At 37.5% G+C, this 21,277-nt stretch overlaps 2 protein-coding genes across 2 annotated transcripts in view; both read left to right on the top strand.

Annotated features, from left to right (window-relative positions):
* Positions 1 to 8,360, top strand: part of LOC127426403 (voltage-dependent L-type calcium channel subunit alpha-1D-like) — a 51,959-nt gene extending 43,599 nt beyond the window's left edge. Inside the window, exons 3-6 of the mRNA XM_051673186.1 lie at positions 1,636 to 1,775; positions 3,515 to 3,520; positions 5,368 to 5,451; positions 8,186 to 8,360. Of these exons, the coding sequence (XP_051529146.1) occupies positions 1,636 to 1,775; positions 3,515 to 3,520; positions 5,368 to 5,451; positions 8,186 to 8,360 (405 nt within the window). The remainder of the gene's footprint in view (positions 1 to 1,635; positions 1,776 to 3,514; positions 3,521 to 5,367; positions 5,452 to 8,185) is intronic.
* LOC127426069 (voltage-dependent L-type calcium channel subunit alpha-1D-like) overlaps positions 8,214 to 21,277 on the top strand; it is an 88,991-nt gene continuing 75,927 nt past the window's right edge. The window contains exons 1-5 of the mRNA XM_051672553.1: positions 8,214 to 8,352; positions 9,350 to 9,502; positions 10,781 to 10,974; positions 14,405 to 14,508; positions 19,772 to 19,938. Of these exons, the coding sequence (XP_051528513.1) occupies positions 9,385 to 9,502; positions 10,781 to 10,974; positions 14,405 to 14,508; positions 19,772 to 19,938 (583 nt within the window). The 5' untranslated portion in view covers positions 8,214 to 8,352; positions 9,350 to 9,384. The remainder of the gene's footprint in view (positions 8,353 to 9,349; positions 9,503 to 10,780; positions 10,975 to 14,404; positions 14,509 to 19,771; positions 19,939 to 21,277) is intronic.

Genomic DNA, 21,277 nt, shown 5'->3' with positions numbered 1-21,277 from the left:
TTGCAATAGATATGCGTCAAACAGTATACAAAATATCAGGGAATAAAGGCCACAGTGAGCTTTGAACCTAAATAGCACAATATATACATTTTTAAATGATCATTTAAGTGCCAAACCTGATATGTGCTCTGCCCAGTCGGGTACACATTTCTGTGAGGAAGCGAACGCTAATATTGTCATGTGCATGGAGTTACCCTGCAATTTATTAGCCTCTTTGAGATGCTTTTATTTTTAAATGGTTTAGCATTTAACCTATGGAATTACTTTCTGAACACCAGAGCAAAAAGGAAAAGACATTGGCCTATTGTTTATCTAGAGCTGAAACTTTATCATGTGAAAAAAAATCTGGAATCATTTGTAGCAGTGTAAATGTGTAAACAGTCACTTGAAGTCCTCTTTGCAGCCTGAACTTCTTCAGAACTTCGAATCTTTGTGACACCTGCACTAAAACAGCTAGACACAGTGCAACGAATGAAACAGAACGCAGGTGACCTGATGTCTTTATCTAAATTTAAGTTCTTTTAAACTTGACACAGTGTCTAAGGCTATGTCCACATAAATCCGAATACATTCGAAAACGGTAAGAAGAGTAGCCTTGCGTCGTTTCCATGTATGCTCTGAAATGCAGTTGTCCTTGGACAGCAAATCCGAGTAAACTTCCTGTTGCCTTTGAAGGAATGCAATGTGAAGGTTGTAAAAAGTAACATTTACCTTTAACAACACTATCAAAGTGGATAGCAGGCACAACAACGCCGTTACAACATGTTCCACCATCTTGATTGTTTTAGATTGAATGGATCACATGACTGCGTCACATGACAACAAATACGTCATTGTTTTCAAATATCTCCGTTTTCCCTGTACACACTACAAAGCAAAGTCGCCGTTTTCAAATTTATCCACTTGGGAGAGCGTTTTTGAAAAGCTTTGTTTTCACTGGACAAAAACAGCATCTTAGTGTGGACGGAAGGCCAAAAAGTTGCTAAATTAATACGTTTTCAATTGAAAAAATGTGGCATTCCTGCGCAAAATGATGAAAAAAACAGTGAGATGTGGCGCAACAGTCAAAGACGTCCATCCAGCACATATTTAGATAGGAGAAACAATTGAAACAGCACAGACACCTGCAAAAAAATCTCGCCCTACTTAGAAAAACTGACCCAAACCCAAGGGGTGGAGACCTCTATTGCATGTGTAGAATAACCAAATAGTGATTTTGGTATTGGAATACAGGCGCGTCGAACGGTTAACCGACTATCCGTGCACATCCCTAGTACAAAATGTGAAATGTTTTTTGAGAAATCTAGCAAAATTTTGTAAAGGTTTAAAAAAAATAAAAAAAATAAAAAGCCTATTGGTAAATATTTTTTCTCATTTTGAGCTTGAATTTTGTTTGAAAACAAAAAAATAAAAAAAACATAATATCTTAAGAATTACATACATTTTGCTTCTCAATTAAATATATCTTGTTTTAAGGAAGATAGTTTTACTCTAAAACAAAATAACACTACTGAGTCACAAAAGGATATTTTGAAGTGTGGGGTAATCCTTGAAATTTCCAGTGTTTCTTTGAATCCATTGTGTGCCCCCCACAATTGTTTGTCTTATCTATTATTATTTTTCTCTTTCACACAGGAAACAGTCGAATATGCCTTCCTTATCATTTTCACGATCGAAACCTTCCTGAAGATTATAGCGTATGGCTTGGTGATGCACCAGAATGCGTATGTTCGAAATGGATGGAACATGCTGGATTTCGTCATTGTTGTCATAGGGTATGTTTCATCCACCTGCATTCCAAAGCTTAGCTGCAATTTGCATTATTTGTAGACACTTCTGACAACTAAGTAGTAAAATTTAAATTCAGAGATGAGTATAGACTTTCGCCAGAATCAATGGCATTATTATTTTGATGCAAATGAAAATGGGCTCTGGGTGATGGATGTACAGTTTGTGCAGTTTTTAAACTAAGAAAGTAACAACTAAGAAAATGAATAGTCAGGGACAAATAATTGAATTATCATACAATAATTAAATGACTAGCAATTTAGCAATTAGTATAAAGATGAAATATAAGATTAAATACATTTGTGCTCAAAAGTTTGCATACCCTGGCAGAAATTGGGAAATTTTGGCATTGATTTTGAAAATATGACTGATCATGCAAAAAACAATTACCCTTATTTAAGGGTAGTGATCATATGAAGCCATTTATTATCACATAGTTGTTTGGCTCCTTTTTAAATCATAATGATAACAGAAATCAGCCAAATGGCCCTGATCAAAAGTTTACATACCCTTGAATGTTTGGCCTTGTTACAGACACACAGGGTGACACACACAGGTTTAAATGGCAATTAAAGGTTAATTTCCCACACTTGTGGCTTTTTAAATTGCAATTAGTGTCTGTATATAAATAGTCAATGAGTTTGTTAGCTCTCACGTGGATGCATTGAGCAGGCTAGATACTGAGCAATGGGGAACAGAAAAGAACTGTCAAAAGACCTGCGTAACAAGGTAATGGAACTTTATAAAGATGGAAAAGGATATAAAAAGATATCCAAAGCCTTGAAAATACCAGTCAGTACTGTTCAATCACTTATTAAGAAGTGGAAAATTCTGGGATCTCTTGATACCAAGCCAAGGTCAGGTAGACAAAGACAGATTTCAGCCACAACTGCCAGAAGAATTGTTCAGGATACAAAGAAAAACCCACAGGTAACCTCAGGAGAAATACAGGCTGCTCTGGAAAAAGACGGTGTGGTTGTTTCAAGGAGCATAATACGACGATACTTGAACAAAAATGAGCTGCATGGTCGAGTTGCCAGAAAGAAGCCTTTACTGCACCAATGCCACAAAAAAGCCCAGTTACAATATGCCCGACAACACCTTGACACGCCTCACAGCTTCTGGCACACTGTAATTTGGAGTGACGAGACCAAAATAGAGCTTTATGGTCACAACCATAAGCGCTATGTTTGGAGAGGGGTCAACAAGGCCTATAGTGAAAAGAATACCATCCCCACTGTGAAGCATGGTGGTGGCTCACTGATGTTTTGGGGGGTGTGAGCTCTAAAGGCACAGGGAATCTTGTGAAAATTGATGGCAAGATGAATGCAGCATGTTATCAGAAAATACAGGCAGACAATTTGCATTCTTCTGCATGAAAGCTGCGCATGGGACGCTCTTGGACTTTCCAGCACGACAATGACCCTAAGCACAAGGCCAAGTTGACCCTCCAGTGGTTACAGCAGAAAAAGATGAAGGTTCTGGAGTGGCCATCACAGTCTCCTGACCTTAATATCATCGAGCCACTCTGGGGAGATCTCAAACGTGCGGTTCATGCAAGACGACCAAAGACTTTGCATGAATTGGAGGCATTTTGCCAAGACGAATGGGCAGCTATACCACCTGCAAGAATTTGGGGCCTCATAGACAACTATTACAAAAGACTGCACGCTGTCATTGATGCTAAAGGGGGCAATACACAGTATTAAGAACTAAGGGTATGCAGACTTTTGTGCCATTCGGTTATAACCTACAGTTGAATATGAATCCCATAAGAAATAAAAGAAATGTGTTTTGCCTGCTCACTCATGTTTTCTTTAAAAATGGTACATATATTACCAGTTCTCCAAGGGTATGCAAAATTTTGAGCACAACTGTATGTCATAAATCTTTTTCTTCCTCTTCTGTTTCTTTTTCTTTCTCTTCCTATTTCTTTTCCTCTTCTGCTTCTGATTTCTCTTCCTATTTTTCATTCTCTTCCTGTGTCTCTTTCTTTATATTCCTCTTTTTATTTCTCTTCATCTTCCTATTTCTCTTTATCTCCCAATTTCCAGTTTCTTGTTCTCTTCCTGTTTCTCTCTTTCGCTTCCTCTTTCTCTTCCTCTTCTGCTTCCACTTTCTTTTCTTATTTCTCTTTCTTTTTCTTCCTTTTTTATTTCCCTTCATATCCCTATTTTTCTTCCTTTTCCACTTCTTTTTCCTATTTCTTGTTCTCTTCCTGTTCTTCTTTCTTTCTCTTCCTATTTCTCTTCCTCTTTTGCTTCCTCTTTCTTTTCCTATTTCTCATTCTCTTCCTGTTTCTCTTTCCTTTTCTTCCTTTTTATTTCTCTTCATCTCCCTATTTCTCTTCCTTTTCCACTTCCTTTTCCTATTTGTTGTTCTCTTCCTATTTTTCTTTCTCTTCTCGTGTCTCTTCCTTTTCTGTTTCCTCTTTCTTTTCCTATTTCTCGTTCTCTTCCTGTTTCTTTCTTTTTATTCCTTTTTTATTTCCCTTCATCTCCCTATTTCTCTTCATTTCCACTTCCTTTTCCCATTTCTTGTTCTCTTCCTGTTCCTCTTTTTTCTCTTCCTATTTCTCTTCCTCTTTTGCTTCCTCTTTCTTTTCCTATTTCTCATTCTCTTCCTATTTCTCTTTCCTTTTCTTCCTTTTTATTTCTCTTCATCTCCTTGTTTCTCTTCCTTTTCCACTTCCTTTTCCTATTTGTTGTCCTCTTCCTGTTTTTCTTTCTCTTCCCATGTCTCTTCCTCTTCTGTTTCCTCTTTCTTTTCCTATTTTTCATTCTCTTCCTGTTGCTCTTTCTTTTTATTCCTTTTTTATTTCTCTTTCTCATTATCTTTGTTTCTCTTTCTTCCTCTTTATATTTCTCTTTCTCTTCCACTTCCTCTTTCTATTCCTCTTTTTCATTGTCTTTCTGTTTCTTTTTCTTACTCTTTCTATTTATCTTCCTCTTTTTCTTCCTATTTCTGTTCGTCTTCCATTTCCACTTCCTCTTTCTATTTGCCATTCTCTTCCTGTTTCTTTACCTTTCTCTTCCTCTTTCTATTACTCTTTCACATCCTCTTTGTCTTCCTATTTCTTGTTCTCTTTCCGTTTCTCTATTTCTCCTCTTTTTAATTTTCATCATCTTTCTATTTCTCTTCCTGTTTCCCATCCTCTTTCTCTCCTTATTTCTCCTTCTCTTATTTCTCCTTCACTTCCTCTTTCTCCTTTGTTCTTTCCACCCATTCTCCTCCGGAATGTCACTTTCACTAATTCTCTTCCTTTGAGACCGTTCACCTTCTCCTCAACTCCCAACACACACACTTCTCATGCAGCTATATGACCCAGAAAAGACATGTGAAATAAATCAGGGTCTATAAGAGATCTACTGACTTCCCCTTCACTCTTTCATTACCACATTAATGTCTCAAATGGCCATTTCTTGGTTTTAGATTAGAGTTCATTATGGTCTGTATAGCACACTTGTTTTAAATATGTTTATAATCTAGGACCAGGCTTAATTTGTTTGCTGGAGTATGTGTCTCTGTTCTGCTGCCCCTATCTCCATATTCCACTGCTTTTTCTGATGTAGTGGTTAGCACATGTGCTCCTGACACACTGAGCCGTGTTGCTGGGACACATCCCAATACTTTTCCTTCAGTAATTTCCTCTCACACTCTACTGTATCTAATAAAAGAAGCAAAAGCCTCAAATAAAATATGAATAAAAATGAAAATGCTCAAAAAACTCCCCTGCACTTTTAAAGACATTTTGGCTGATACAAATAATTATTTTACGTTATGGACAATAACCGATACTTACATTTTAGATACAGTATGGTCAGTCTATTTTTGCTCCACCAACATAAATATTTCCAAAAGAACCCAAATCAGGGTCAACTGTTACATGACACTAAGCAACACACATACTTGACAGCCTGTTTGGAACATTGTGAAAACAGACAAGCAGAATGATACAAACAAAGAAGGCATCCCAGTGCTGTTATACTAAATATCAACAGTCTTGGAATGCCACTTGGCCAATCAAATTATAGGACCAGAACAAACAGTTGTATAATATCCAGTAGCTGCCTAACCAGTCCTGATAAATGATTTTTGGCCAATACAGATATGATATATCTTGTGTCACTAGTCTGTATACCTCTCACTGTTAATCATGATGTTAGCCCAATGTTTGCATCTTCACTCTAGATCATCTCACACTGTGTTTACTCTGTATTGCTGTGTCTCTTCTCTATTTCTCATACACACACAGTCCACTGGGTAGCTAGGTCACATTTCGATCAGTTAGCCTCATGCTGAAATCTCTCTCTCTCTCTCTCTCTCTCTCTCTCTCTCTCTCTCTCTCTCTCTCTCTCTCTCTCTCTCTCTTTCTTCATCTACACATCTCTCTGCTCATGAGGCTGTCGTTCTGCATCATTGGTACCCATACTGCAGCCCCTCTTTGGTTAAAGATTAGCCAGGAATACCTACAGATAGATAGTCACTCATTGAAGGTTTTATTATGCAGTTTTTATGATTACAGTGATAGATTTGGACACAACTCATAATCAGCAAATTTGATACTTTATTACAAATCAATCATTATAATACATATGATAATTCTATTTTTAATAAAATTATAAATATAATACAAACTAATTAAATAAAATAATCAATGAAAATAATTATTAATCAAATTAAAAGATAATAAAACAATAACATCATTCTTTACTAATAATACATAAAAAATAATTATTTATTTATTATACATTTATAAAAATATACATAAATGTTTTAGTTATTTAAATATATTTGTAATAAACAGATTTAAATAATAGAATAAATATTTGTATATAATTTATATTTATAATTATTTACATTTATAATTATGTTTGTATGACTGCTACGTTGATCGGAACTGCACCCAAGAATTTCACACACCATTGCACTTGTGTATATGGCTGTGTGACAATGAAAGTGATTTGATTTGTTTGCATGTGTGTATAAATATGTGTATATATATATATTAATATTGAAATATACATTTATTTTTAATAAATTCATAAGATATACTGTTATTTGTAATACATTTATTTAGGCCTCCTTATTGCTAAGAGTTAATAAGTTAAAAAAGCATTCCATAATGCACCAGTAATTGGAAAAAGTTGCACCACAGTTATTTTGTGTCATCGAATTTACATCTTACATCCTGTGTTCTGCACATGCACATTCAGTAGAGAATCCCCCTTATGTTGTTCAGATAGATTGAGTTCATGTTTATGTTCTGGCACATTCATGAAAGGTGATGTAACCATATGCTGTAGTTGTCTATTTTATATGCTGAAGATTGACTGCACACATGACTGTTTTCAAAGAATGTAAAAAATTATTATTTGTTTTTTGTTTTTTTATGCGTCGTTGTACATCACTTTAGTTTTTTTTTTTTTTTTTGTAGAATATCTTTTAGAGGTTAGTATTCCGTTTTAAATCTGTGGTTATTAGTAAGGCAAGCATCACTAAAACTGTTGCTTATTTTTAGGGTTAGGAATTTGAACAAACTCTAAGCCTAAAGGCCTTTGCACACCAAATGCGAATTTTCGCCGTGATTTCTCACCATTTAACATTTTGAGGGGCTGAACTGGTGGCACTAAAGCACAGAAAGCTGTTTTGACCACCAACATTAAACATTGAAGTAACTTGAGAAAGAAATCCTAAACCAGCAGTGAGGATATGTGTTTCATTTGCATCAAATGCCTTAACAACTGAAACAAACAAATAAATAAATAATTGAAATTATCATATGGGTTCTCTTAACATGTAAATGATATTGCTGCATCACTGCCTTGCATCCCCTTTAAAAAAAACTCTCTGATCTTTTAAGGATTGTCTACATAATGTTTTCCATATTGCTGCATTGTTTGCCTTTGCATTTAATCTTATGTGAGTTCTCTTACATCTCTAATGCAATATATACTGCGGCATCTTTGCCTTTGTATCTCATTTTAATAAAAAACAATTTTAAACAAATGTATAAGTATATACAGTATTTGTTGCAGTAAAACGTTTTAAACATTAATATTATTTTTTACACTCGATTCGTTCTAATCACCCTTCAGACTGTGTATACTGTACATGATAATACTGCCAGTCAACTTGTCCAGCAAGTGAACTGAAATAGTTTGTGAAGTGTCTATAATATTTTCTTTCTCAATGAGCAATTCAACAACAAACTCGCCATTGCTGCTGCAGCAGCTTGTAGAGAAATTAGTTCTTTTAACCACCCACATTACCCTAGTATCATGTCAGCGACTTGACTGCATTGGCAAGCACCAGTCACATATTCTTCACAAAATGTAAAAATCTTATGTTGGTCAGTGCCTATTATTGTTCTTACCATTCATTCATTGTTTTCCAGGTTGTTTAGTGTTGTCTTGGAAGTTTTGACCAAAGATGGAGAGAAGGATGTTGCTAAAGCCCTCCCGCCCGTGCATGGCCATGGAGGAAAACCAGGAGGTTTTGATGTCAAAGCCCTTAGAGCCTTTCGAGTGCTGCGACCGCTTCGCCTGGTCTCTGGAGTGCCCAGTGAGTAAAAACCCACCTTTAAGCTTCATACTTGGGTGTTAATAACGTTACAGTTAGTAGCTCCTATTTAAAATCTGAGTTGTCAGGATCTCCTAATGTGAGACACACAAGAGCACAACAGTGGTTCCCACTTTTTAACAATAATATATTCAAGAGAATTTGTTTGATAGGAAGTGGGGTGGATATTTGGCTTTTTTGGAGAGTTCTCGGGGAGGGGCAGTGGAGAGGGATTTTTAATTTTTATTTTGATGTGTATGTGCATTCTTGTTTTTTGAAAGTATATATATTTGTTTTTTTTGTTTTTTTTCTAATTGTAAGTGACCACTGTAGGGGGGAGGGGTTTAATATATATAATTGATTTCGTATTTTATGTTGTGTTTGTCAGTCTTGTGGATGGAATCAATAAAAACTGTTAATAACAAAAAATAATATATTCAAGAGGAATTTTTTCAAGACAGGCCTACCATGAAGTTATGGTATATGCTAATGTCGAGCTGCTTGTAGTCAGTGTGATTTCAAATTCATTAAAAAAAATATTTCAATAGCTGAATTGCAGGTGAAAACTACACAGCCCATAATTCTGAAGAGAGTTCAAGTTGCTGTTACAACGGAAACAAGATCTATGCTAAAAAACTCATCTTTCACTCCAATTCAGCACTGTGAATAATGCAGTAAAGACAATTTTGACAGTGTCCCCTCCTGAGTACCCAAAGCACCAGACCCTCAGACAGGGGACGATATGAGGTGAGAGATGCCGCATAATGTTGCCATATGGCGGTAAAAGAGCAGTATTCCTTACTGCAGCCCCTTAGGAGTTTTCTCTCAAAACAAGCTGTCAAACTCTATGCCCTGAAGACACGAGTGTGTGTCTGTCTCTGTGGGTGTTTGATGTTGGAAATGGATGCAAAATTTTGGACTTTAATGCACTCAAGTGACACTCAAAACACTGTGGACAAGTGTACATTTTTGCTTACATACAGTACTTGTGTATCTGCAGGTTTACAGGTGGTGCTTAACTCCATCATTAAAGCCATGGTTCCTCTCCTTCACATAGCTCTGCTGGTTCTTTTCGTCATTATCATCTACGCCATCATTGGACTTGAGCTTTTCATCGGAAAAATGCATGCTACCTGTTACTTTCAAGGGACAGGTATGTGACTATTTTGCTTGACGGATTGAATATAAAACTGATATTATTAAATATTGAATATATACTGATACTTTTTAATCTACTGGTGCTTTTCTCAAGTTCTGTTCAGCCCCATCTTGACAGAGTATCATCAGTCACACTCTTAAGTTAGCAAAAGGATTCCTAATGTGATGGAAAACCTTGAAATATATGACTAAGTTCAGGCATAAAACTCTGAATAGCGCAAGCTGATAGGTTCTTGGAACTTGTTATCTGTTAGCCAATTAGCCCGCTCATGTGATTTGTCAAGCCATGTGGCTTACATGGTATAAGCTGATAGGTCATTTGATGTGTAATCAGGTAGCATACTCTCTCATGCCTAACATTTAAAAGTCTGGAAGTAAGTAAGGTTCACTGCAGTGCGCTGCGAGAATTTTCTCTGAAAATACTTTTTGCTCAGGTGGTTGCTGGGGCTTTTTCTTCTACCAGCTTGCACGGTAAGGTTTGCTTTTGGCCATGACACATAGAAGCGCGTTTTTATCAAGGTAAGCCATAGCCAAATCAGGCACTGGCACACATCGGCATCTTAGGTCATGCGTTTAAATAAATCCACACATAGCTAGGCTAAGTCACTAGTTAAATAAGCTCTGGGCTTTCCAGGTCCTGGTACACATTATGAGTCAGGTCACTAGCCATTTAAGCCATTCGGCCAAGCAGGCCCAGGCACACATAAGAGATTTAGTTTGTTAAAGTTATGTCATTCGGCCAAGCAGGCCAAGGCACACCTAGCTAGCATACAATCCAAAGGTGCACTTGGCTCTTTGGAGCGGCAGCTGTACACAAATCTTGGCGGTAGATCTGCTTGTTTGGAGGGTTGCGTTTTTTTGTTATGCGTTTGTACAAATTCCCTGTTTTGTTGGGGGCTTGTATTTATGTCTGATTGTGCAGCAGCTTGTCAAACATGCTTGATGCAGCATGTCTTGTGTTTTTCTAATTGTGCAGCAGCATGTCCACATGCTTAACTCAGTATGTCTGTGTATGTTCTAGCAGTAGGAAGTCTCCATACTTGCTCTGCAGCAGCAGCAGCAGCAGCGTAGCAGATCTAGTCTGCCAAGACCAATGTCCTTTCAACATGTCATACCCACATTAACATGCTAAATCTTTCAGAGAGTTGTCATGACTGAACTATAATATATCTATAATAACTATACGTTTTTCTAGTTATGCTCTGCTCTGCAATATTTCAAGATTATATAGTTTTAGTTTATTCATATTGTATCTCCGCTCCTTTCTCTGCAGATATAATAGAGGACGAACCTGCTCCGTGCGCTGTTAATGGTCATGGCCGTACGTGCACCGTTAACAGTACAGAATGCAAGGAGGGCTGGCACGGACCCAATGGAGGCATCACAAACTTCGACAACTTCATGTTTGCCATGCTAACTGTGTTTCAGTGCATAACCATGGAGGGCTGGACAGATGTACTTTACTGGGTGAGTATTAGCATGCTAATTATCATGCTACACACTTTGGTTTACAGCTAGCTTTTAGCTCAGTTTAGTCTCACAATGTTAATGTCACTCTAGCAACGGACATCCAAGAACCACCTTTCTGTGGCCACATTTTAGAAGATCACGAAAAGTGTGTTGTTACTATGTTACTATGCATTTGAAGGATTACTATTGAACATAATTATGTTATAATGCAGAATATGGAAGTAGTTAGAACAGCAACATGGTATTTTTATACTCGGCACAGTGAAGTATAACACACTTGACTACATAATGCAACATGCACATTAGCATTTAGCAAGCTAACATCAGTGGTGGAAAGAGTACTTAAAATCTTTACTTAAAAGTATTGCTACTGAAGAAATAATTCAATTGACTACAAGTTGAAGTCCTGAGAAAAAATATTATTTTAATTATAGTAAATAAGTAGTTTGCAGAAAAACTAATCAAGAAATTAGTTTACAAATGACTTTTATGAAAATTATATTACATATACAGTGCATTCAGAAAGTATCCAGGCCCCTTCATTTTTTCACATTTTGTTAAGTTGCAGCCTTATGCTAAAATGCTTTAAATAATAATTTTTTTCACATCAATCTACACTCCATTTTCATTTATTAAAAATAAAAAACTGAAACATCACATTGACATAAGTATTTAGACACTTTGCTATGACACTTGAAATTTAGCTCAGGTGCATCACATTTCTCTGGATTATCTTTGAGATGTTTCTACACTTTAATTGGAGTCCACCTGTGGCATATTTAATTGATTGGACATGATTTGGAAAGGCACACACCTGTCTATATAAGGTCTCACAGCTAAAAATGCATATCAGAGCAAAAACCAAGCCTTGAGGTAAAAGGAACTGCTTGCAGAGCTCAGAGACAGGATTGTGTCGAGGCACAGATCTGGGTAAGGCTAAAAAAAATTTGGCTGCATTGAAGGTTCCCAAGAGCACAATGCTCAATTCCAACCGTCATGTCTGGAGGAAACCAGGCACCGCTCATCACCTGCCCAACACCATCTCAACGGTGAAGCATGGTGGTGGTAGCATGATGTTGTGGGGGTAATTTTCAGTGGCAGGGACTGGAGGACTGGTCAGGGTTGAAGGAAAGCTGAACGCAGCAATATACATATATATCCTTAATGAAAACCTGGTCCAGAGCGCTCAGGACCTCAGACTGGGCTGAAGATTCACATTTCAACAGGACAATGACCCTAAGCACACAGTCAAGACAACACAAGAGTGGCTTAGGGACAACTCTGTGAATGTCCTTGAGTGGCCTAGCCAGAGCCCGGACTTGAACCCAATCGAATATCTCTGGAGGGATCTGAAAATGGCTGTCCACTGATGGTCCCCATCCAGCTTGACAGAGCTGCAGAGAAGAATGGCATAAAATCCCCAAATTCAGATGTGCAAGGCTTGTCGCATCATACCCAAAAAGACTTGAGGCTGTAATCGCTGCCAAAGGTGCTTCAACTAAGTACTGAGTTAAGGGTCTAAATACTTATGTCAATGTGAAATTTCTGTTTTTTCTTTTTAATAAATTTGCAAAGTTATCAAAAATCTGTTTTTTGCTTTGTCAATATGGGGTATGGAGTGTACATTGATGTGAAATAAATAATAATAATTTAAAGCATTTTAGCATAAGGGCATAACAAAATGTGAAAAAAATTAAGACATCTAAATACTTTCTGAATGCACTGTAGTACACTACTGTTCAAAAGTAAGAAATTGATGCTGCTGTTCACCGAGGATGCATTAAATTGATCATAAATTATGGCAGAAGCATTAGTAATTTTGCCAATTATTATTATTGTTTGAAAGAAGTTTTTAAGATTTTTATTTATTTTAAAATTAAATTTTAACCATGATGGCAAAGCCCCATTTTCAGCAGTCATTACTCCTATCTACTAAGAATATACTGTCACCTTAACCCTAAAAAATAATTCTAATGTATTATTCTAACTGGATCTAACCAGGACAGAGAGGGAAGTGGACAGCCCAAATGCACAACAACAAGAGGACAAGTACATCAGGGTCTCTAGTTTGAGAAACAGATTCCTCACATATCCTAAACTGGCAGCTTCAATAACCAGTAGATGCCAATCACTTTTTATTGCTGCAAGTAGAGGATTTTTGGATGAACAGTAGGTTTGAAGAATACATCATTTATTTAAATAGAAATATTAATTTGTAACATTATAAATGTCAATTAAATGTACGTTAATAAATATGTTAACATAATGTAACCATGAAAAAGACACCTTAATCATGTGAAAGGACAATGGCCAGCAAAGATAACAAGACTTTACGGAAAGATAGCTAGTTTTTTTTTTTTCTACTAAATTTATTTTAGTGTTTTATTTAATACAGATAACTTAATTAAGAATCACATGTCTAAAGGAATTACATTTTTTTGTATGCAAATTTTGTAGTCAAACAGTCATTTTTGCTTTGGGGAAACTGTGAGATGCTCAAACTTGCAGCCCACACACTGAAGCAGGAATTCAAGTGTCTGTGACTGACCAGTGCGCTCTACTGAGATCCACCCACCTCTCGCATCATCCTCTGGAATACATTTCCTCCAGTTCACAATAGCACACATTTGCAGCAACATATGCTTCAGTTAGATTATCTTGAAAGCCTTGAAGAATTTGACTTCAGAGAAGCTGGACTGTTTTTTTCCAATGGTATAGACCAGGCGTTGGTGTATATATAAAAAAAAAAAAACATTGATAGAGTGAAGTTTTCTTGTGAGACTCTTTGAGTTTAAACAAAATTCCAGTTTGTGGCTAACATTTTGCTAGACCTTCTGCAATGACCTGAATGAGTAAACTATTTAATTGACATTTAATTTTTCATAACCAGTGTATGAATCTGTTTGCTTATTTGAAGCTTTTTATTCAATAGTCTAATCTAAGTAATAACCTGTGTTTAGAACTTTAAATAATATTCTGTACTTTGTTTTAACATAATGCATTAAAGATACACTTAGAATGTAAGTGTCTTTCATAGTCTTACCAATTCAAAAGCTTGGGTTTCAGCAGAATATCTTCTCTAGATCTATTTTTTGTTTTTTTTAACTTTTTCGCCCTTAGTTTTCCGTTTCATATTTTTTCATTGTTTTCTCTCTCTCTCTCTCTCTCTCTCTCTCTCTCTCTCTCTTCCTTTATTCACTTCCTCATCCTTGTTCTCTTCCTCTCTCCCTTCTTCTGTTTTCCCTTCTTCATCTTCCTTGTTCTCTTCCTCTTCCCCTTCTTCTTCCTGTTCCCTTTCCTCTTCACCTTACTCTTCCCCTTTCTCTTCCCCTTCCCCTTCCTCTTCCACTTTCTTTCCCCCTTCTCCTTTCCCTACCTCCTTACTTTTACTCTTTCCCTTCTGCCTTTCCCTTCCTCTTCCTCTCAGATGAATGATGCTATGGGGTTGGAGCTGCCATGGGTGTACTTTGTCAGTTTGGTCATCTTCGGCTCTTTCTTCGTCCTGAACCTGGTTCTGGGTGTGTTGAGTGGGTGAGCAGCTCCTCGTTTCTCCTCACTACGGTCTCTGATCTCTGTTTTCACCCTTTTTCTCTCACTTCCAGGACTAAACTCCATTCCTGGAGTTTCTCTCTGCTATAGGTAATCTCTCTCTCTTTGGATTAACCATCCTGTTTGGGCCCCTGTAGGTAAATGACGCCATTGGCTGGGAGACACCATGGATCTACTTTGTTAGTCTGATCATTCTGGGCTCATTTTTTGTGTTGAACCTTGTGCTGGGTGTGCTCAGTGGGTAAGAAAATGAAAAACCCTGTGTGCTGTGGTGATTGCAGTGATTTCTTATATTTGCTGGTCATTTCTCTTAAGTGATCTGAGGACAGTTTTTTGTAGATTTGCGTGGGGTGAAGAGTGCAGTTTTGACCACTGATTGTGGATCAGTGTTCAAGCACGCCTACAGTCATGGCCAAAGAAAACACATTTATTAACTTGTTCTGTCTTCCTCTCGCCTTCCCTCTTCTGCTGACAATAACAGCCTATACCAGCTAAGATGTTTCAGCTTGCAGGGTCAGATCATGGCCCGCACAAGACCCTTGGGCATTCATCTTTGGAGACCCCCTTGTTGCCGAGGGGCCCAAGGCTTCACTGGCGGCCAAAAGTTTGGAATAATGTACAGATTTTGCTCTTATTGAAAGATATTGGTACTTTTATTCACCAAAGTGGCATTCAACTGATCACAATGTATAGTCAGGTCATTAATAACATGAAAAATTACTATTACAATTAAAAAAAAAAAAAAAAATCAGAACTTCTTAAACTACTTCAAAGTGTTCTCATCAAAAAAATACTCCATGTGCAGCAATGACAGCTTTACAGATCCTTGGCATTCTAGCTGTCAGTTTGTCCAGATACTCTGCCATAGATGTGGCTAACTTGTGGGGCACTTCTCATGCACCTTACAATCTAGCTGATCCCACAAAAGCTTAATGGGTTTAAGATCCATAACACTCTTTTCCAATTATCAGTTGTCCAATGTCTGTGTTTCTTTGCCCACTCTAACCTTTTCTTTTTGTTTTTCTGTTTCAAAAGTGGCTTTTCCTTTGCAATTCTTCTCATAAGGCCTGCACCCCTGAGTCTTCTCTTTACTGTTGTACATGAAACTGGTGTTGAGCAGGTAGAATTCAATGAAGCTGTCAGATGAGGACATGTGAGGTGTCTATTTCTCAAACTAGAGACTCTGATGTACTTATCCTCTTGTTTAGTTGTACATCTGGCCTCCCACATCTCTTTCTGTCCTTGTTAGAGCTAGTTGTCCTTTGTCTTTGTAGACTGTAGTGTACACCTTTGTATGAAATCTTCAGTTTTTTGTCTGTTTCAAACATTGTATAGCCTTCATTCCTCAAAACAATGATTGACTGATGAGTTTTTAGAGAAAGTTGTTTTTTTTTTGCCATTTTTGACCTAATACTGACCTTAAGACATGCCAGTCTATTGCATACTGTGGCAACTCAAAAACAAACACAAAGTCAATGTTAAGCTTCATTTAACGAACCAAATATCTTTCAACTGTGTTTGATATAGTAATGGCAAGTGGTTTTCTAGTACCAAATTAGCAGTTTAGCATGATTACTCAAGGATAAGGTGTTGGAGTGATGGCTGCTGGAAATGGGGCCTGTCTAGATTTGATCAGAAATGACTTTGTTCAAATAGTGATGGTGCTGTTTTTTTACATCAGTAATGTCCTGACTATACTTTGTGATCATTTGTATGCCACTTTGGTGAATTAAAGTACCAATTTTCTTTTGAAACAGCAAAATTGGCACATTATTCCAAACTTTTGGCCGCCGGTGTAGGTCTATAATCAAGCCGTGTCAGCTGGTGACAAGCTCAAATTACCTTTATAAACAATCCTATTGTGTCTTATTGACCAGTATAAAGAATGTTTTGGGGTTGTTCATCAATAACCAGCTTGTGCCAATAGCAATCAGCATTGCACAGCTAAAACGTCAATCCACCTATAAACCAACCATATTGGAATTTAAGCTGATCCAAACTGGTCTAAGCATTTTTTTTTTTTTTTTTTTAGCAGGGTGGAAAGTCTATTTAGCATAACTGATCAGTTACACTAAACTCAATATTTCTCAGGATTGTATGAACGGCCCCTTAGAATTACATGCATGCATTACATTAGAAAAAAGCCTCTAATCAAATCTCTTCAAAGTAAAATAAAAGTAACAACAAAAATCTACTTCTTCAACTGTTTAGAAAGGCACACATTATTCCACCACGAAATAGCCAAAAAGGTTGTTCTCATAAGCAACAGATTTAGATTTGGTATAAAATTGGCATCATTAGAGTTTAGATGTATGTAATAATTTGTCCATGACTGTATACAGAGAGGTTTCTACAGATTTCAGGTGTTGTCTGGAGTGTTTTTACGACCTCAGAGTGACGTGTGCTGTGAGATGATTTTCATGTCTGCTGGGTGAATTGTTCTTAGCTGCTGACATTATTAAATAAATGGCACCAAGGACAGACTGAAAGACTGAGAGAGGAAGTAATTTAGAATGATGAAATTCAAAGAGAGGAAATGAAATGGTTTGTAAGGAGGGGCGTATTCGAGTAAAGGACGCTGACAAGGGCACAGCAGGTAAATGATGCTAATTCAGCAGAAATATTTGCTTGTGAGTGAAAATCTTTGTCATTAGGTCATTTTTAGTACATCAGCTTTGAAAAAATGTTGAAAAGTCTGCAAATCATGCTCTTAAAGAGTCGTATCATGATGAATCAAATTGTCCTTGATCTTTTGAGATAAAAGAGTCCAACATATTCTAACATACTCAACTCACATGAACAATGTTATAATGTTCTGATATTCAGTGTTAATTCATCATAGGTCTAGCTAGTTTTTGCTTCTGAAAATTGAGGTAAACATTAACAAAACCGTAAACTTTGAGACTCAGGTGACACCACCGAATACAAAGTTTAGTAAAGACAGTAAGAGACAGCAAAACCTTGAGGGATGGACAGGAGGAGAAGAGGAAGAAGGATTAGTCGGGAGAAGGAAGGGCAGACAGGTGACAGGTTGAAACAGACACTCCTCTCGAAACCGTTGTTTTGTTTTCACATCAGAAAGACAACCCATGTCTCTCATATTCTCCTCTCATCCTTCCTAGAGGGCCACTAGCAGATTTTCTGACCTCCTCCAAAGGGTGAAATTAATCTCTTTCCTGTGTTCATAAGTCTTACAAGCTCTTTCTTCAAGTGGTTATTAATATTCTGCCACATAAGATGCAGACACTGTGCCCTTCAGTGCAAGATATACAATTTGCAGCTTAAGCAATCTTCTGAAATTAGGTTTGGATTTAATTTTTGTGCATATGCCGTTTTATTAAAATCGCCAAATCGCCGCTCAAGTTGTGTGACCTTTTGAGTGTTTTTGCAAGTAAATTGGTGCCATTGCTCTGTGGACAAGCATGCACCCTGCTGGTAGGACTTTGAAATTATTGTGCCTGTGTTTTTTTTTTTAGCTCTATGTAAAAACAGAGAACATGTACATTAGTGGTGGGTTTTGTTTTTTATTTTACAGCATTAAAATGGAATCACTTTCAAAGAACATTTAAAATCCAAGGTGAACTCACCAATTAGTTCTGAATCTGTGCAACAAAATTACCATACATTTTGTCATTTGAATTTCAGTTTATATAAGCAGCTAAAACCAGCCTAAGCTGGTTGGCTAGTGTTATATCATTTTCCAGCCTGAGCTTAGCTGGTCTGGCTGGTTTTAGAGAGGTTTTGAAAATTTTTTATCTGGTCAGACTGATCTTAGTTGGTCAGACTGGTCTTTGGCAGATTTTGGACACTTTTTAGCTGGTCAGGCTGGTCTTTGTTGGTTTTCCAACCTGGACATAGCTGGTCTTATCTGGTCTTAGCTGGTCAGGCTGGTTTTAGAGGAGTTTTGAACACTTTTTATCTGGTCAGACTGATCTTAGTTGGTCAGGCTGGTCTTTGGCAGATTTTGGACACTTTTTTTAGCTGGTCAGGCTGGTCTTTGTTGGTTTTCCAACCTGGACATAGCTGGTCTTATCTGGTCTTAGCTGGTCAGGCTGGTTTTGGAGGAGTTTTGAACACTTTTTATCTGGTCAGACTGATCTTAGTTGGCCAGGCTGGTCTTTGGCAGATTTTGGACACTTTTTTTAGCTGGTCAGACTGATCTTATTTGGTCTTCCAACCTGAACATAGCTGGTCTTAGCTGTTCAGGCTGGTTTTAGAGGGGTTTTGAACAATTTTATCTAGTCAGACTGATCTTAGTTGGTCAGGCTGGTGTTAGGCAGATTTTTGGACTCTTTTTTTTTTAGCTGGTCAGGCTGGTCTTAGCTGGTCTCCCAACCTGGGCATAGCTGGTCTTAGCTGATCAGACTGGTTTTAGAGGGGGTTTGAACACTTTTTATCTGGTCAGACTGATCTTAGTTGGTCAGGCTGGTGTTTGGCAGATTTTGGACACTTTTTAGCTGGTCAGGCTGGTCTTATTTGGTCTTCCAACCTGGACTTAGCTGGTCTTAGCTGGTCAGGTTGGTTTTAGAGGGGTTTTGAACACTTTATCTGGTCAGCCTGATCTTAGTTGGTCAGGCTGGTCTTAGGCAGATTTTTGGACACTTTTTTTAGCTGGTCAGGCTCGTCTTAGCTGGTCTCCCAACCTGGGAATAGCTGGTCTTAGCTGGTCAGGCTGGTTTTAGGCAGATTTTTGGACACTTTTTTAGCTGGTCAAGCTGGTCTTAGTCAGTTTCCCAACGTGGACATAGCTGGTCTTAGCTGGTCAGGCTGGTTTTAGAAGGGTTTTGAACAATTTTTATCTGGTCAGCCTGGTCTAAGTTGTTCAGGCTAGTCTATGGCAGATTTTGGAAACTTTTTTTTAGCTGGTCAGGCTGGTCTTAGCTGGTCTCCCAACCTGGACATAGCTGGTCTGGCTGGTAAGCTGCTTTTTTAACAGAGCAAGCATAGCCTTGTTTTTAAAAAAACAACAACAACAAAAAACAGTACCTTTTGTCAGTGTATACTGTAGATTCACTGTTGTGTTTAATAAGTATCATAATACTGTATAGCATTTATTTTTTATCCCCACCTCTAATGTTATATATAGTAATTTTTTCATAATGTTTGTAATAAGATTGCTGTATTTGCAGTGGGTTGAAAGAAATATGATTTGCCAGCCAGCCCAGACAGAGGGCTAATTTAATACAGAATAGATGTACATATCATCATTATTAGTATACTGAAGTAAAACTGTTTCTGAACCCAGAGAGTTCTCTAAAGAACGAGAGAAGGCGAAGGCTCGCGGAGACTTTCAGAAGCTACGTGAGAAACAACAGCTGGAGGAAGATCTGAAAGGTTATTTGGACTGGATCACACAGGCAGAAGACATTGACCCGGAGAACGAGGAGGAAGATGAGGAGGCCAAACGCAACCGTGAGTACCCCCACAGCGGTGTGGGGATTATTGTAATGATTGAATGTTAATGAAAATGTAAAAGGAGCTAGCTTTACGAAAGAGCACAACTTTAGTATAGAGCTGTTCAGCCGTGAAGTCAATTCGCCATGGGTTCCCTCTGGGTTTCCCTATGGGTTTTTATAATGGGGTTTTTGAACTTATGAGTTAAATAAGGTCTGTGGTAAACGTTACTTTACGATATGTGGAAGTTTTGTTCTACAACATAAATTACACACTTGGACAAATAAAACGTGAATTTTGAATCCGCCGTGTGTTTTAAAAAAAAGTTCAATACAGCTTCAAAATTCACATTTCACATATGAAAGTGTGTAATTTATGTTGTAGAACAAAACTTCCATGTATCGTAAAATAATGTTTACCACAGACCTTATTTTACGCATAAGTTTAAAAAAAACCCATTACAAATTGGTGAACCCATGGTGAATTCTCTTCCGGGTTTTTGGACTACAAGCTGAACAGCTCTATTAACAGCTTTCTAAGTAAAAATATGACATTTATGTAATGTGAAACTGACATGTTCATCTCACCTTGTTTAGTGAATGTCATTTAAAGCTGAATTTTGTAATTTTTATAAAAATTATATATATATGTATATATTATATATATGCTCAATATGCAGATTGAACTATAAGTATACCATTTGTAGGTTGATTTCACCTAAAAGTTTAACTCTATGGCGCTATCAAAACATTCCTCAGTTCGTTTAAGTATCCCGACCTGCAGCATTGGCAAATGGACAAATGAAACATGGGAGTTTTCTAGCTGACGTTAGTGGAACAGAAATTACATACATCAGCTTTAAGATGACGTTAAAGCTGACCAAAGATTTGCAACTTTTTGTAGAAGCTACCGAGGCAACTTTAATTGGCCTGTCATGTCCATCAAACTGTTTTGTGACACAGAGCAGATGTCAGCAAGCCCAAAACACCTTCCTGTGGTGTATTTCTGATTAAATACTCACACCTGCGCACTGCAGTCAGCACGCACTGATGCCGCAAGTGCTAGCTTTGCCACTGAAATGCACATTTGTCTATCAAAGTCCAACATTCCCCAGGTCAGGGGGTGCACTAAAGTACTGGATAGGCAATTCGCCTGATTCCTTAGCATTGATTGCAGCAAAAACTTTATGTTCCTTAATGGACTGCTTCCATTCTTTTTGGAACACTTCATTGTCTCAATTGTCATGCATCCAAAAATGTCACAGTGATGACTGATTCATCTACTTTCAACAAAAGTGATACTTTAAATAGGCTAAATGTACAGTAAGTGAGCCAGTATGGCTGGTATCTGCTGAACG

This window comes from Myxocyprinus asiaticus, chromosome 35 (assembly GCF_019703515.2).
Source record: "Myxocyprinus asiaticus isolate MX2 ecotype Aquarium Trade chromosome 35, UBuf_Myxa_2, whole genome shotgun sequence".
NCBI classification, from domain to species: domain Eukaryota; kingdom Metazoa; phylum Chordata; class Actinopteri; order Cypriniformes; family Catostomidae; genus Myxocyprinus; species Myxocyprinus asiaticus.
Note: the sequence above shows the minus strand (reverse complement) of the source record. Positions and strands in the feature narration are given on the sequence as shown.